This window comes from Panthera pardus, unplaced genomic scaffold (genome assembly GCF_024362965.1).
Source record: "Panthera pardus isolate Hobbes unplaced genomic scaffold, ASM2436296v1 HiC_scaffold_13, whole genome shotgun sequence".
Lineage (NCBI taxonomy): Eukaryota > Metazoa > Chordata > Mammalia > Carnivora > Felidae > Panthera > Panthera pardus.
The window spans coordinates 2,424,693-2,439,022 of record NW_026526688.1 but is presented as its reverse complement, the minus strand read 5'-3'; the positions used below and the strand labels follow the sequence as shown (position 1 = coordinate 2,439,022).

At 44.9% G+C, this 14,330-nt stretch overlaps 1 protein-coding gene across 1 annotated transcript; it reads left to right on the top strand.

Annotated features, from left to right (window-relative positions):
• Window positions 1-12,036: 12,036 nt before the first annotated feature.
• LOC109254232 (40S ribosomal protein S15a-like) lies at window positions 12,037-12,432 on the top strand. The gene has a single exon (XM_053900667.1). It carries the CDS (start codon window positions 12,037-12,039, stop codon window positions 12,430-12,432), a length of 396 nt encoding a protein of 131 aa, XP_053756642.1.
• Window positions 12,433-14,330: the final 1,898 nt, after the last annotated feature.

The window sequence follows — 14,330 nt, the reverse complement described above, 5'->3', positions numbered from 1 at the left end:
CTAAACTATACGTGTGTGTCCAGAAGCTACAATGTCACGGCAATGACTTTGCGGCTGTCCAAGGATGACCCTGTCAGCTCCCTGACCCCCAGACAGAAGGAGACTGGACAACACAGGAACACATGGGAAAGCCGGGTTCCGAGTGCATCTCGAGGCTTGGGGCTTGTCAGGGCTGTAACTTTCCCATACAAGTTGTGAATGTAACACTACTGACTTCCACAAGGATTTGCAAGGAAAGCGGTGGAGAATGCATCATAAGAGAATGCATTATAAAGTAGACCCTGCAAAAATACTTTGTTTTCTCGACAGGTAAGTTAGATTTATTCCTCCTATGGATCTTCCGGTTTGAGGATAGATACTTCACCGTTTTAGCAGACCAGCCGTTATCCTTCTCCAAGCAAGCTTACGGCTACTCTGTTGTCTGTATGTTACCCAGGCAACACCATTTCATCGCCTTGTGGATAACGGTCCACCGGTCGGGGATTTAAAAGGAGTTATTGTCAGTGATAAGGACCACAGAATGGCCAGAAATCCGCAACGCCTTCTCAGAGCAGTCCTTAGGCCTCGTCCACCCCTGACTTCATCAAACCCTGACGTCTCACCGTGGGAAGGGCTGCGTGACACACACGGTGGGACAGACACCCCTAAGGGGAGGAGGCTGGACCCACGGTCCCAGCTCAGCCTCACAAAAGGGCACAAAATGCACAGATGCGAAAGCTTTCGTGGTTTTTGCCTAGTGTTGTGTGTGAGATACGGAAAGCAACTGTTTCCATAAGGAACAAAGGATTAAGGTTCTCTCGGTTGGCACGGGGTTAACTTCTAGAACATTGAGACACGAAGCTCTCCTGACAGCAGAGAGGCTGATTAATTCACCAACACTCTTCACATCCACCTAGAATTCCCAAAACATCTTCCGAGGAACTGGGGAGTAGTAAAGACAAAGGACAGCAATCTTTTCAAGGCCGAAATAGCGCAGGGTCCCATTGGCCAAGCTCAACGATTTCTCGTTTGGCTGGTTTTTTTTATTATAGGGAAACTCAAAGTCCGCAGTGTGCTCACTTACACAGCGAGCTTCCAAAACAGGGAGACGGGCTGTTCCGCTTTCTCTACTCTTACTGCCAAACCCGATTCCCACAAAACTTTTTGTGGGAATTTCTAAAACAAGCCCAGGCCACACTGACCCACTTCCCAGAGCCTCCCGTGTCACATGCTCTGCATTTTCCCTTGTTTTTTCACTGATTTCTCTGAACCACCACATAGACCTTGGTTTTTTTGCAGATGGTGCACTGAGGTCTGGACAGGCCACGTCACCTGCCGAGACCACAGGGCCGGCTGCCAAGCGGGTCCCCGGGTCTGCTTCCGGCCACCACACTGCATCCGTTGGAGCCAAGCCAGGGACGAGCCCCTCACACCCGCTGAGAGCTCCAGCCTCGGAGGGGTAGATGGGCACACGCAGAAAATGCCTTAGCACGGAGCCAGGAGGAAGTCTGTGTCCACAAAACTTGAGGGGCGCCCGCGTGGCTCAGTGGGTTAAGCATCTCTAGGTTTTGGCTCAGGCCATGATCCCGCGTTTCATGAGTTCAAGCCCCGCATCGGGTTTTGCACCGACGGTGTGGAGCCTGCTTCGGATTCTCTCTCTCTGCCCCTCCCCACTTGCGCTCTCTCTGTCTCTCTCAAAATAAATAAACTTTGAAGAAAAGCGAAACCTGAGGCAGAAACAATGTGACCTTTTGAGACAACAGTGCAGTCACACAGACGAAACGAAATCTAGACTGACACAGCCCAGGCTGTGGAAACACCGCTGGAGGCCAGAGGGACGTCCCCAGTCCCGCTGGGAGGGTGGCCGGGCCAGTGGGGGCTCAGTCTGTCTCCACAGCAAGGCTTCTATGTTGCATGAACTTAAACTGCATCTAGGAATCCTTTCCTTGTCTTCACAGTACAAGGAGTTAAAGACCCTTGGTACATGAACCGCACAGGGACAGACGGCCATCGGAGCCCAGGGCAAGGAAATCCCTTTCCTTAGTCATAAGAGCTCATTCATCCGGCCCCGGGCTCCAAGGGGACTGGTCCGATTCAGGTGGTTTGGTGACTTCATCTTATTTAAGCTTCAAACAGCACTGCAAGGTGTCCCATTTTGGGGGACAGGTCCACTGAGGCTATAAACTTCCAGTCCCACAGCTGCAAAGGGCCCGGAGCCTGTGCACTGTCCCCTCCTTGGCCAGGCGCCCACCGCTGGGGAAGCGGCCCCTCCCCACCTGTGCCCCCCGCTTTGTCCTGCTTCCTCTCCCCAGCTCCACAGCAGTTGGCCGCCCTCCGCACTGGGCCCCTTGCTGGCTTCTGACCCCTCCCGGACATTTCTGTCACCACACCAGATACCACTAGAGGTGGGTGGCCTCCCTGAGGGAGCCATCAATTTCCTTATATTGCTGGGGGGGGGGGGGCGGAGGGACATTGAGAGCCACGGCGTTGCCACCTGCCAAGCAGAATCTCCCTTATAACACGGGCTAATCAAGGCACCGGTGGCTCAGTCGGCTGAACGTCAGATTTCGGCTCAGGTCATGATCTCACGGTTTGTGAGTTCGAGCCCCGTGTCGGGCTCTGTGCTGACAGCTCGGAGCCTGGAGCCTGCTTCGGATTCTGTGTCTCCCTCTCTCTCTGCCTCTCCCCTGCTCATGCTCTGTCTCTGTCTCTCTCTCAAAACTAAACATTAAAAAAAAAGCCTTCAAGTTGTTACTTTCCTGCATGACACGTCATATGATATAAGCGCCCATAATAAAACATGAAAGAGGGCTGTTCACTAACATTACATCTGCCATCTTGAATATACTACAGAAGATTCCGGTATAAGTCAACATTCAGACCATGCCATTATTATCAGACGTATGCATCACATATCATGTATTAAATGACAAAAACTTTGTATTGATATTGACTCCATGGAGGGAAGCAGCTTCTCATGAAACATTCCATTGTCTGCTTTACTGCATCACACAACTTGTGCAAATATCCCCACCTGTATGAGGACAGTGGTTGTCTGAGACCCTGAACCTTGGAGGGCATATTGACGTTTCCGTGTGTGTGCGTGTGTGTGTGAGTGTGTGTGTGATTTCTATCCGTGCCTAAGTCCTACAGGATTCACAAAATGTGAATGCAAGGTGGAAGGCAGATTTGAATTCTGCTTATGAAGGAATTCTTGATTTGGAGATCAGACTTTGCATTTGTTTACTACATCCTATGAAATGTAGCAGGCGTGGACTGGGGGTGGGGGGAACCCTCCTTTTGCTCTGAAAATGATCAGGACTTCTATTTTTGGTAATATGGCAAGCAGCCCTTCTGATGCAATCAGCCACAAATCTTAGATAAGATCCAATAAACGTTTTCCCTAAAAAAAAGAAAGAAAGAAAGAAAGACGCAAACTATGTGAAGTGATGGGTATGTTAATTAGCCTGATTCCTATAATTATTTCACCGTGTTTATGTATACCAAATCATCATGCTGTACACCTTAAATATTTATGGTTTTTATTTGTCAATTATATCTCAATAAAGCTGGAAGAAAGTTATGTAGAAACTCATTATGACACATGATTAAGGAAAATTTTACTAATTTGATGGTTAACTGTAACAATGAGAAAAATGAGAAAAAAAGAAATTCTTCGGTACTAATGCACACAATATTAACTTCCCAAATCATCAGCAGCTCGGGAAATATTTTTCCTAACTTTCTGTATCAGACACGTTCTTAAGAATTACAAATTTGATTGGAATACTTAACTCAGTGATTGAAAGGAATATTATCAACTATCCTTAGAGAGTCAGGCTATGTAGAAAGATCGCGGCTGATGATATCTGATACCTGGAGATGTATTTATTGGCTCTATCTGAATTCCTTTCAATGCATTTGTGCGTTAGTATTTCTTTAGCAAAAATTATACATATTGTGGAAAGAGATATGCTCTATTGAAGTGAATAGCAATACAACAATGGCAAGAAACAGAAGCTGTGGATACAGTTGTGTGAGAGATGAACAGCATCTCATAATGCTGAGCTACAAAGGAAGTCAGGCAAGGGACTTTGACACAAGGTACATAAGGAGAGAAGCGCTATGTTCTACGAATGTCTGCATCCCTCAAAACTCATAGAGAAAAGCCCTAACCTCTAGTGGGATGGTGTTGGGAGATGGGGCCTTTGGGAGGTGATTAGGTTTAGATGAGTTGACGAGAGTGGGCTCCATGATGGCACTGGTGTCCTTATAAGAAAAGGAAGAGACCAGAGCCCATCCCCCTCACTCTTTCTGTCTCTCTTTCTGCCACATGAGACACAGCAAGAAAACTGCCTTTTGCAAACAAGAAAGAGAGTCCTCACCAGACATGTACCCTTCTGGCACCTTGATCTTGGACTTTCAGCCTCCAGAATTATGAGATCTAAATTCCTGTTGTTTACACCCACCAGAAAATGGCATGTTATCATGGCAGCCAGAGCTAATACACTAAGTTTAAGAGAGAAGATGTTGTAGCAAGTTCCAGTGGTCCCAAGAAGGAGTTGGTTTCAGCAGTGTGTCATAAATACACTAAGAGAAGGTGGTGATACTTTGGTGACACATAGGGTGCTGGCTGGGGTCATGAAATATTGGCCCTTGACCAGAAAACACCAGATCGCGATTCAAAGTCCTTTTTAAGATACAGACACATAACATCTCACGTTCAGTGATATGTTTAGGTTACAGATATTGGCAAGTTATGGGTTTTTTTTTAATATTTCTACTCACATTTTTGAGTTCTAACATCAATGTCTTTTCCCAAACTAGATGTCTGAACTGATTTCCATAATAGCCTTGGTGGTATAATCATCTATTTTTGTTCTATTTATTGCTCGGTGAAAGTTGTTTGCCATTAAAACATATTTCCTCTCAGATGAAAAATGCATAATAATTACATGCTAAATGAGGTCTTTTAAATATCTGCAGCTTGAGAGAAGCTACTGACGGTATGATGATATTTTACAAAATTATATCCTTATTTTCCTTTCTAAAAATGGCATTGAGTGTTTGTAAGGATTTTGGAAGTGTATCTGATATTTGTATACGATACATGGGATACATTTTTAAAGGAGATCGAATTGTGCTATCTTATCATATCCCTTCTAAGACTGAAGGCATCATTGGTCACTGGGAGCCAATAGATTGAAAGATTGAAAGATTCGCCTGGGGTAGAAACTGGACATATATATCAGAAGTATAGTTTTTTCCACTCCAACCAAAAAAGCATTTGAAATTAAGTCAGAGCATGAAGTGATTTATTTTGCAGGACCCGTCACATTACTATTGAGATTAAACACAAGATAACGCACGAGCAACGCACGATTACCAAGACTGCCAGAGGCTTAGCGCCCATGTCTGTGATGTCAAGCTGAATTATTAGGGGCTAGACATCACGGCATGGAATGTCATTTTGAAAGATTTAATAATAAACCAAGGGCTTAGAGAAAAGGAAGAAGCAAAAACATCCTGACTGAAGGGAAGAAAGAGAGAACCATATTAGACTTTTGAGAAACCGATTATTTAACACAGGTATTGGGCGTGAAGTCGAAGACACAAACGTCAAGAGTACGTGGGAGAGCAGAATAGTAGACACTGGGCAAACAGAGAGCTAGAAGTCCAACGCCCGTGTTAAGGGACGTGGTCTAGTTGTTTTGGGGGACAGACAGTTACAGGTGTCCCCCAAGTCACATCCCTTGAAGACATTATTTCATAGCCCATTCCTCCTACAATCTGCTTTAACAATCAGTTTTGAATGTGGATGCCCAAAGAAATATTTAATGTAATAAGTTCAGGAAGATCGCATTTCAAGGTCTTCCTCTACGTAACTAATCATGCGTTATTTACAAATTCTCCTTCAAAATTCTTTGTTTCATCAATTTGATGGGAAATAACACTGGTGTCCTTGGCATTGTGTTAAGGAAGAGCCATCTTGGATGCTCCCACCCTCTCTGACGTGACGTTCTGTGACAGGACTACACCAAGGAGCATGGAATGTCACTGCTAGACACAGAAGCAAGATTCACAATGGCTTGTTCCAAGATCTGCTTGGCCCGTGTCACTAATATTTAGATTCTTCCAGGGAAACAACGCGTTGGTGGATCTTTCAGCTGTAAATAGGAAGTTAATAATATACTTGGACTCCACAGTCCACAGCCAGCGTCTCTATCTTGGGCTTTTGCATCGCATCTCTATTGTTATTTATTGTGTCAACGCCAGGGCTAAACTCGACAATAAATGAAGTATCAATTACCAGGTCACCACCCTAACATCTAACAAAATTCAGTGAGCATAGTAAGAGTAATGGTTGATTCAAACAGAAGCTGCTCTTGAAATAAATGAGCTTCACGAAAAACAAAAAAGAAAAAGAAGAAGGCTTCTTGGCAAACATTGACTCAGAAAGTGCAGCACTACAAAAAAAATTTTGAGAATGAATTGGATTTTTCTGCTTTATATGGAAATCTGTGTTCCTTTACATGAATATTTCAGTGCAGACTTCTTTAAATATTAAATTTGACTTCATAAAATAAGAAGAAAATCAGAAAGAACCAGAGTCATTTCCCTGAGCCCTCTCTTCAGTTGAGAAGCAAACCACATAAAACGCTTTTTTTTTAGAAAAAAATAAATCTAATTCACTCTAATCACCCAGTAACAGAACTAGATCAGTCAGCTGCTAAACTATCATTCTTTAAGACACGCTTGTGCCCTCGATGATCAGGGCTGAGTAAACCCTGAGTAAGCCACGCATCCTTCAAAGGAGGAGGGAAGGAAGACTGGAGGGTCAGGCCGGCCGCTCGCAGGCAGCAGAAGGGGATGAGGCCCTAGAAAGCCTTGGGCCCATCCGGTCAGCAGCAGGAGGGACAGGCGGAGAGGAGGCCCAGACACTTCAGATTTGGCGCACTTCGGCGAATGTACGGAAGACGAGGACAGATAACACAGGACAGTCAGGTCAATAGATCAGCCCGCTGAGGATCTCCCTGGGGAAGATTAATTACAGTTGTCAGAGTCACCAGGAACCAACTGGGGGTCATATAGAAACTGTGCAGGAAATCCAGAAGCATGAACACTTAAGATTAAACAGACAAATCGGGTGTACACCCCTCCGCAACGACGCACTCGGGGGTTCGCTGTGGTTTCTCGGCCCCTTTCTGTTTGAATGGTGACGGCGATGTGCATCTCGTCATACTTCGTAGTCACAATCTTGTAAGCGGCCTCACGCTCTACTCTAAACCGCCTCTACACTGACGTGTGAAACATTGGTTGTTTTCAAGTTTTCACTTAAATTCTAGTTAGTTAACCTGCCATGTAGTCTTGGCTTCCGGAGTGGCACCCAGGGATTCATCTCTTACATACGACACCCAGTGCCCATTCCCACCAGTGCCCTCCTCAATGCCCATCGCCCATCTGGCCCATCCCCCCCATCAACCCTCAGCTTGTTTTCTATCATTAAGACCCTCATGGTTTGCTTCACTCTCTTTTCTTTTCCTTCCCATGTGTTCATCTGTTTTCTTAAATCCCACACATGAGTGAAATCATGTACTATTTGCCTTGCTCTGCCTGACTTATTTCATTAACGGCACCAGTGTTTCACACAGTTATTTGCAATGTCGATCAAACCATCAATTTGATTTGGAAAACAAGGTACATTCTGTCACTTTAGCAGGTGCTCGGGGGCCCCCGTCTTGAGGGGAATGAGGGTGAAAAGCAGACAGAACTTACAACACAATCCGAAGAAGCACAGTGGGTGAACAGGCAAGCTGGCGGGAGGAAGGAACCGGGGAGTCGTAAAGAAGAGTTTGTATTTTTTCCAGCTTTATTGACGTACACCTGGCAAATAAAAATTGCATGTATAAGGTGCACAACTTGATGTGTTGATATACATTATGAAATAGTCACCACGACCAATGTCGGAGAGTCACAGGAGCACGGTGAAGAGAGTCCGTCGAGGGGCGGGGGGTGGGGGTGGGGAATGAGGGGAATGGTGGTCAAAGGCTGCAAACTTTCAGTTACAAGATGAGTAGGTTCTGGAGATCTTGACTCCAGAATGTGAGTTAAGAGGATGTTTGCTGAGAGGATAGGTGGGCACAAAACAAACAGAAACAGCAGCTGCCATCTGAGCTTCACCAGATGACGGACACGCGGGGCGGTGGATGCTGAGACTTGCACAGAGACCCGAGCCAAAGCACTTTGCTGCCTCTGGATGGATATAAAGCTCACAGAGACTTCTAGGGCCATGTTTATGCATAGGTCCTTGTAAGCATTATAAACAAGCGAGGACTTGATTTTGATTTTGGTTTCCAGGGAAGATATTTAAGCACGAAATTATATCATCGGTCTTGTGTTAGAGGGGGGCGGTTCTTTAAAAAAGTCTGAGATGACCAAAGAAAGACACTGGAGGCAGTCAATCAGAGAAAAGGACAGCAAGACAGTCCAAGTGGAAGATGACTGCAGCAATGAGGAGAGAAATCATGGCAGGGGCAGAGGGTGGGGAGCGGGGAAAATACATGTGTTCAGCTCAGAATAAATGATCAAGCATTTAATACCAGCAAGAGCTAATATGTATTTCATGTGCAACTGTTCTGTGCTCAAGGTCTATCTTCATTATCTTAACTTCTCTTAAGTAACTTTTAATTACTAGACCCATTTCACACCCAAGGAAACTAAGAGCTCAAGTATCTTGACTAAGGTAAAACAAATAGCTAGAAAATACTGAGCCATAACCGAGCTCAGTTCTGTCTGATTTCCATGCCACCGATGGCTATAACTCCCTGGTGGTCCGACATTGGGGGCAGAGAGAGAGCGGCCTGGGAGAGGGTGTGCTGTTGACCAGGACTCTAAACAGCCACGCCCCGAGAAAATCAGCAATCATCAGGATCAGAACCACACAGTAAATGAGCTAACTTTAGAAAATGCTTAACTTGAAGTCCCCGAGGGATGGAGGTGTCTTTAACGTAGTTAGTTAGAAAGAACTGATGGGCTGAATCAGAGTTCAGAAATCTTCAGTGCATATAAGCTGTGCAACCCGATAACATTTTTTGGAGTAAAACTCTGGTGTACAAGTAAAATAACAATGAGGTACCACTACACAGCTATTAGAATGGTTAAAATCACAAACACGGACAATGCCACACGCTGGCAAGGTGTGGAGCTCCAGGAGTGCTCTCTCACTGCTGATGGGAATGCAAAATGGTGCGGACACTTTGGAAGACAGTTTGGCGGTTTCTCACAAAACTAAAACACTCCTACTGTGTTTTCAGCCCTCGGGTTCTTCAGGATTTACCCAAATGAGTTGAAAACTTACGTCCCAACAAAAATCTGCACGTTAATGTTTATAGCAGCTCTATGCACAGTTGCCAAAACTTGGAAGAAACCAAGAATGTCCTTTAATAGGGGGATGGGTAAACACACAGTGGTCCATCCGGACAATGGAATATTATCCAGAGCTAGTAATGAGGTCTATCAAATGAAAAGACATGGAGAAACCTTCATGGGCACTGCTAAGTGTAAGAAGCAAAGCCAAAAAGAATACATACTGTGTGATTCCAACTGTATGGCATTCTGAAAAATCAAAACTGTAGAGTCCTTAGAGGGTTTAGAGGTGGCCAGTGAGTGGGAAGAAGAGGTGAGTGGGTGAGTGGGTGGAACCCAGGGATTTGAGGCAGTGTAACTATTCTGGAAGTTGCTGAAATGGCAAATACATTTGTCCAAACCCATAGGATATGTGATACAAAGGATGAGCCCTAAGGTAAACTATGGACTTCAGTTAATAGTAATGTATCAATATTGACTCATCAGTTATAACAAATATACCAAGTAATGCAAGATGTTCATATTAGGGGACACTGTATGGGGGGAGAGGGAGGGAAATAAGGGAACACTCTGCACCCAGTCTTTCAATAATATTGAATATTGTTCTTTTGAATATTTCAGTACACCTAAAACTCTAAAAATTAAAGCCTCTAATTTTTTTAAATGTGTATGAAAAGAGCCAATGATGATATTTGGAAAACACCAATAATTAAGAGCTGAATGGAAGAAGAGGAGGTGAGTTTTTAAAAAGGAATAAAAAGGAATGAATTCCAAGCTACCGAGCTGGCCGTCACAGCCAACTGTCAATTGTTATCGAAATAATTTGACGGATGAGGCTCCCTGCAATCCTCAATCCCATCGCATGAGGATCCAAGAAAGATTAAATATAAATGTTCCTAATGCGTGTGAATGTATTCAGCTGATGCCTGTGCAATCACCACTTTGGGGGCCACATGAACAGCAGCAACTCCGTGTCTTTCAACCTAAGACATTCACAGGACATACAAGGCATTTTCCTGCTCTTTCAACTCCTCTGTAATCACAGCTGAATGAGGAGGGAGAGGAATTCACAGCCATGCTTGGCGGCCCCATTATACATTTGCGACCATTTGCTTCCGGTGACCCTGGGGCCCACCGGGTGGTCCCACGCCATTTCTCTGTCCCACCCGCTGTCTCGTCTCCCAAGTGACTCCTATGCACCTCCCTTGGCTTCTCAACTTCCATCTCCCTCTCTGACCTCCCCAAATGCATGGGAAAACTCCTTCGGTTGGCTTTCCCTGGTGGGAGAAGTAGACAAAACTTTTAGACTCTGTAAATGCAGCATCTCCCAACTCACCTCATCTGCAGCCGTATTCTTTGGAGCTTGACAGAATCATAATGATCGTGAAATTGATACATGAGAAGATGGGGCTCACACATGTTGCACCCTTTTGAAGATCAGAGAACAGATGTGTGATGGTGCTCAATACTCTAAGTCCACAGCCCAGAACTTTACCTGCCAATCCCTTCAAAGTTTTGTAGCCGTTTGCCACATGTATCTAAGGTGGCATTACACCACAGTAATGCTAACCTCTTTTTTAACCTAAATGACAAGTTCTTTGTAGAGGTTCTCTCAATGATCACTTGTCCAAAATGTAAATATTCATTTCAGTTCTTCTGACCTGAGTTCCAGCAGCTGCACTAAATTCCATGTTATTTTAGAGGATTGCAGGGTCAGCTTCAAGTACCAGTAATGGTAGACTCTGTGGGCACATGTGTACGTGTGCATGTTTGTGCATGTGTGCGTATGTGTGTGCATACGATCTTCTTCATTTTCAGTGTGTGCTAGAGTAGATGCCTAGCACACAGCAGCAACTAAATAGATGTTTACTAAATGGAAGTGTAAGTCAATGAATGGATGAATCTTTAACAACAGAGCTTCTGATATACGAGTCAACCTTTAATGCAGCCTCTATGGGGGATGCATGATTTTTAGCTTCGGTCATTCATGGTTAAGTTCTACCATGATGACCTTGGACAAGAAACCTCACCTTTCTGAGATCCAGATCCCTTATTCACAGAACAGGGCAGAACTATGTATCTACTCTGCAAGTTTGAAATTAAAAATAGTGATAATACATGAAAGGTATTTGGCCACATAAAAATAGTAATAATACATGAAAGGTATTTGGCCACAGATTTTTCGCTGCCAATAAATGGTATGCTTTATGGCTGTCCTTGTTTATAATTCTCTAACACATACCCTGAGGGTTTTTTAAACTCATGGAAACTTACTGTTAGCAAATAAAGTACTACCAAGTTTTAAAAACTCTAATCAGTAAAGGTAAAAATTTGGGGACGTAAAGATAAAAATGAAAGCAAGACACAGTCAGTGGGCTAAGAGTTGGGTGGTTAGTGATTATGGAAATGACACAGGATGTGGAGATACACAGGGTCCCTCCAGGACTGAGATGGGGGCCTTAGAAGGGACCCCAGAAGACGATCATAAGAAAAAATATGTATATAAAGAGAAACTCTAAATAACTCTAAAGATTAAAAAAAAATCTTGGAAAGTGTTATGGACTAAATTGTGTCCCTCCAAAAATTCATATTTAGAAGTCCGAAGCCCCAGGATCTCAGAAGGTGATTGTGTTTAGAGTTGGGGTCTTTAAAGAGATGGTTAAGCTCTTTCCGACATTTTTCCATGCCTCCATGATGGTAACCATGAACGTCCTGGCAGATGCTCTCAAGGGCAGCAACAATGCCAGTAAGAGAGGCAAACACCAGGTTCTTCTTAGGCTCTGTTCCAAAGTCATCCTCCGGTTTCTAACTGTGATGATGAAGCGTGTTTACATTGGTGAATTTGAAATGGCTGATGATCACAGAGACGGGAAGACTGTTGTGACCCTGATGGGCGGGCTAGACACATGTGGAGTGACCAGCCCCAGATGTGACGCACAACTCAAAGATCTAGAAAAATGGCAGGATGATCTGCTCCCGCCCTTCCAATTTGGTTTCAATGCACCAACAACCTTAGCTGGCATCATGGACCATGAAGGAGCAAGGCCAAAACACACCGGAGGGAAAACCCCGGGATTCCTTTTCTAGGGAGGTAATACACACATGCAAATCAAATGCCTCAGAGGGAAAAAAGGGAGAGGTAACTAAGGTAAAACAAGGCTGTTGGCGTGGGCCCCACTCCAGTATGACAGATGTCCTGTTAAGAAGAGGAGGGGAGGATGCGGTCATGCTCAGAGGGATGACCACGTGAGGACATGGGGACAGATGGTGTCTACACTGCCCACACCTGGATCCGGGACTTCCCACCCTGAGACTGAGTCAGTGAATCTCTGTTGTGTAAAAGCCCCAGCCTGTGGCGGCCTGAGCGGACTAAGATGAGGGTCTAAGAACTACCGTGTATCCCACACCCCCGAATGGACCTTTCCTGAACTAGATCTCAGCGGGTCACGTTAGAGTCTTCTCCTTCATGCTTACGTGTGTCTTGGCAGGTCGGCTTTCCATACTGCACTTGAAACTTGCCCGGGTACAGAAGACTATAGTCTGCAACTTGCCCGATTCTCTCCCCTGCTTTCATAATCCATGTGCTTGTGCTTCAGGGACAGGACATAAACAGCACATCCTCTCTCCATGTTACCAATTAAGATCACCATGGAGATTGCTGTAGCAGATGCTATGTTTATATTAAGTTTATGAAAATTCACCAGGGACACAGGCTCCATAAAATGCATAACACGACACAACCTGCTGATATCAGGATAACCATGCTATTTTCTATGTTGCAGAAGACTTCTTTGAAACAGAGAGGGTAGCGGTAGTCACTGACGAAACTTTCACTCGGTGCCACTGTGGGCCAGGTGACCACGGGTGGGGGAGGAGGAAAGACGGCTGAGTGGGACTTACCACAAGTAAGAAATGGAGGGAACAAGGAGACCCAGAGCCCAGTCCATTATATGGGGCACGCTGTATTTCAAAATGTGTGTCTCTTGCAGTTACTAAGAACTGTATGCCATGATATCAGATCGTTTGTGTTTACCAGTGGGGAAAACAGACACAACTAAACTTCCGTTCTGTTGGGCATGTGGCCTCGGAAGCAGTACCATGGAATTCTCTCCATCCTCCCTCAGCCTTCCCTGGGCTGTTACATCCATTTTATCTTTTTCTGCCCTTTCCTCTGCCTTCACAGCATTTCCTTCGGTCCCCACGACCGCCTGGCTTCCTTGTTACTTCTTCCTCGTCTCCTTCATCCTTCCTCCTCTTTGGATTTCTGTTTTCCTTGCCTGGGTAGCTCAGTGGGTTGAGCGTCCACCCTTGATTTCAGCTCAGGTCACGATCTCACAGTTCATGTGATGGAGTCCGTGTTGGGCTCTGCCTTGACTGTGTGGAGCCTGCTTGGGATTCTCCCTCCTCTCTCTCTGCCCCTCCCCTGCTCGTGCTCACTCTCACTCTCTCTCTCAAAGTAAAGAAATATTGAAAAATAATAATAAAGTAAGAATAAAAATGTTGTGGTGGTTTTTCCTGTGCAACTGCATTTTTAAAAAGAGATTAACTCCGCACATGCACACATAAAAGGAACAAAAACAAAATGGACAATGAAATGCTTTTATGAAAATGAACTGGGTGATCCCTCACCTGACAATCCAAGAATGTGAGTTCTGCAGAAACATCCCCCAAATGACAGATCCTCTCAGTCGTAGGACCCGGGGAGACATAGAGAAAAAGTCCTGGATTTATAATCTTTCCATATAACAATCCAGCCCGGCTATGAAACTGGGCCCACTGTATGTATCACACTCAGATTATTCCAACATTTTTTTTTATCCCTGATGGAGACGTAATGGGTTGGAACACTTAACTTCCTGTCTTGGTCCCACATGGGGCAAGACCTCAGCGAGGAATTTCTCCAACTCACGCGGAAAGTCTGACAGTATCGTTTTCCCATCTTCAGAGAAAGCAAGGGGTTTGGTCTCACACTTTAGCAGAAGTAT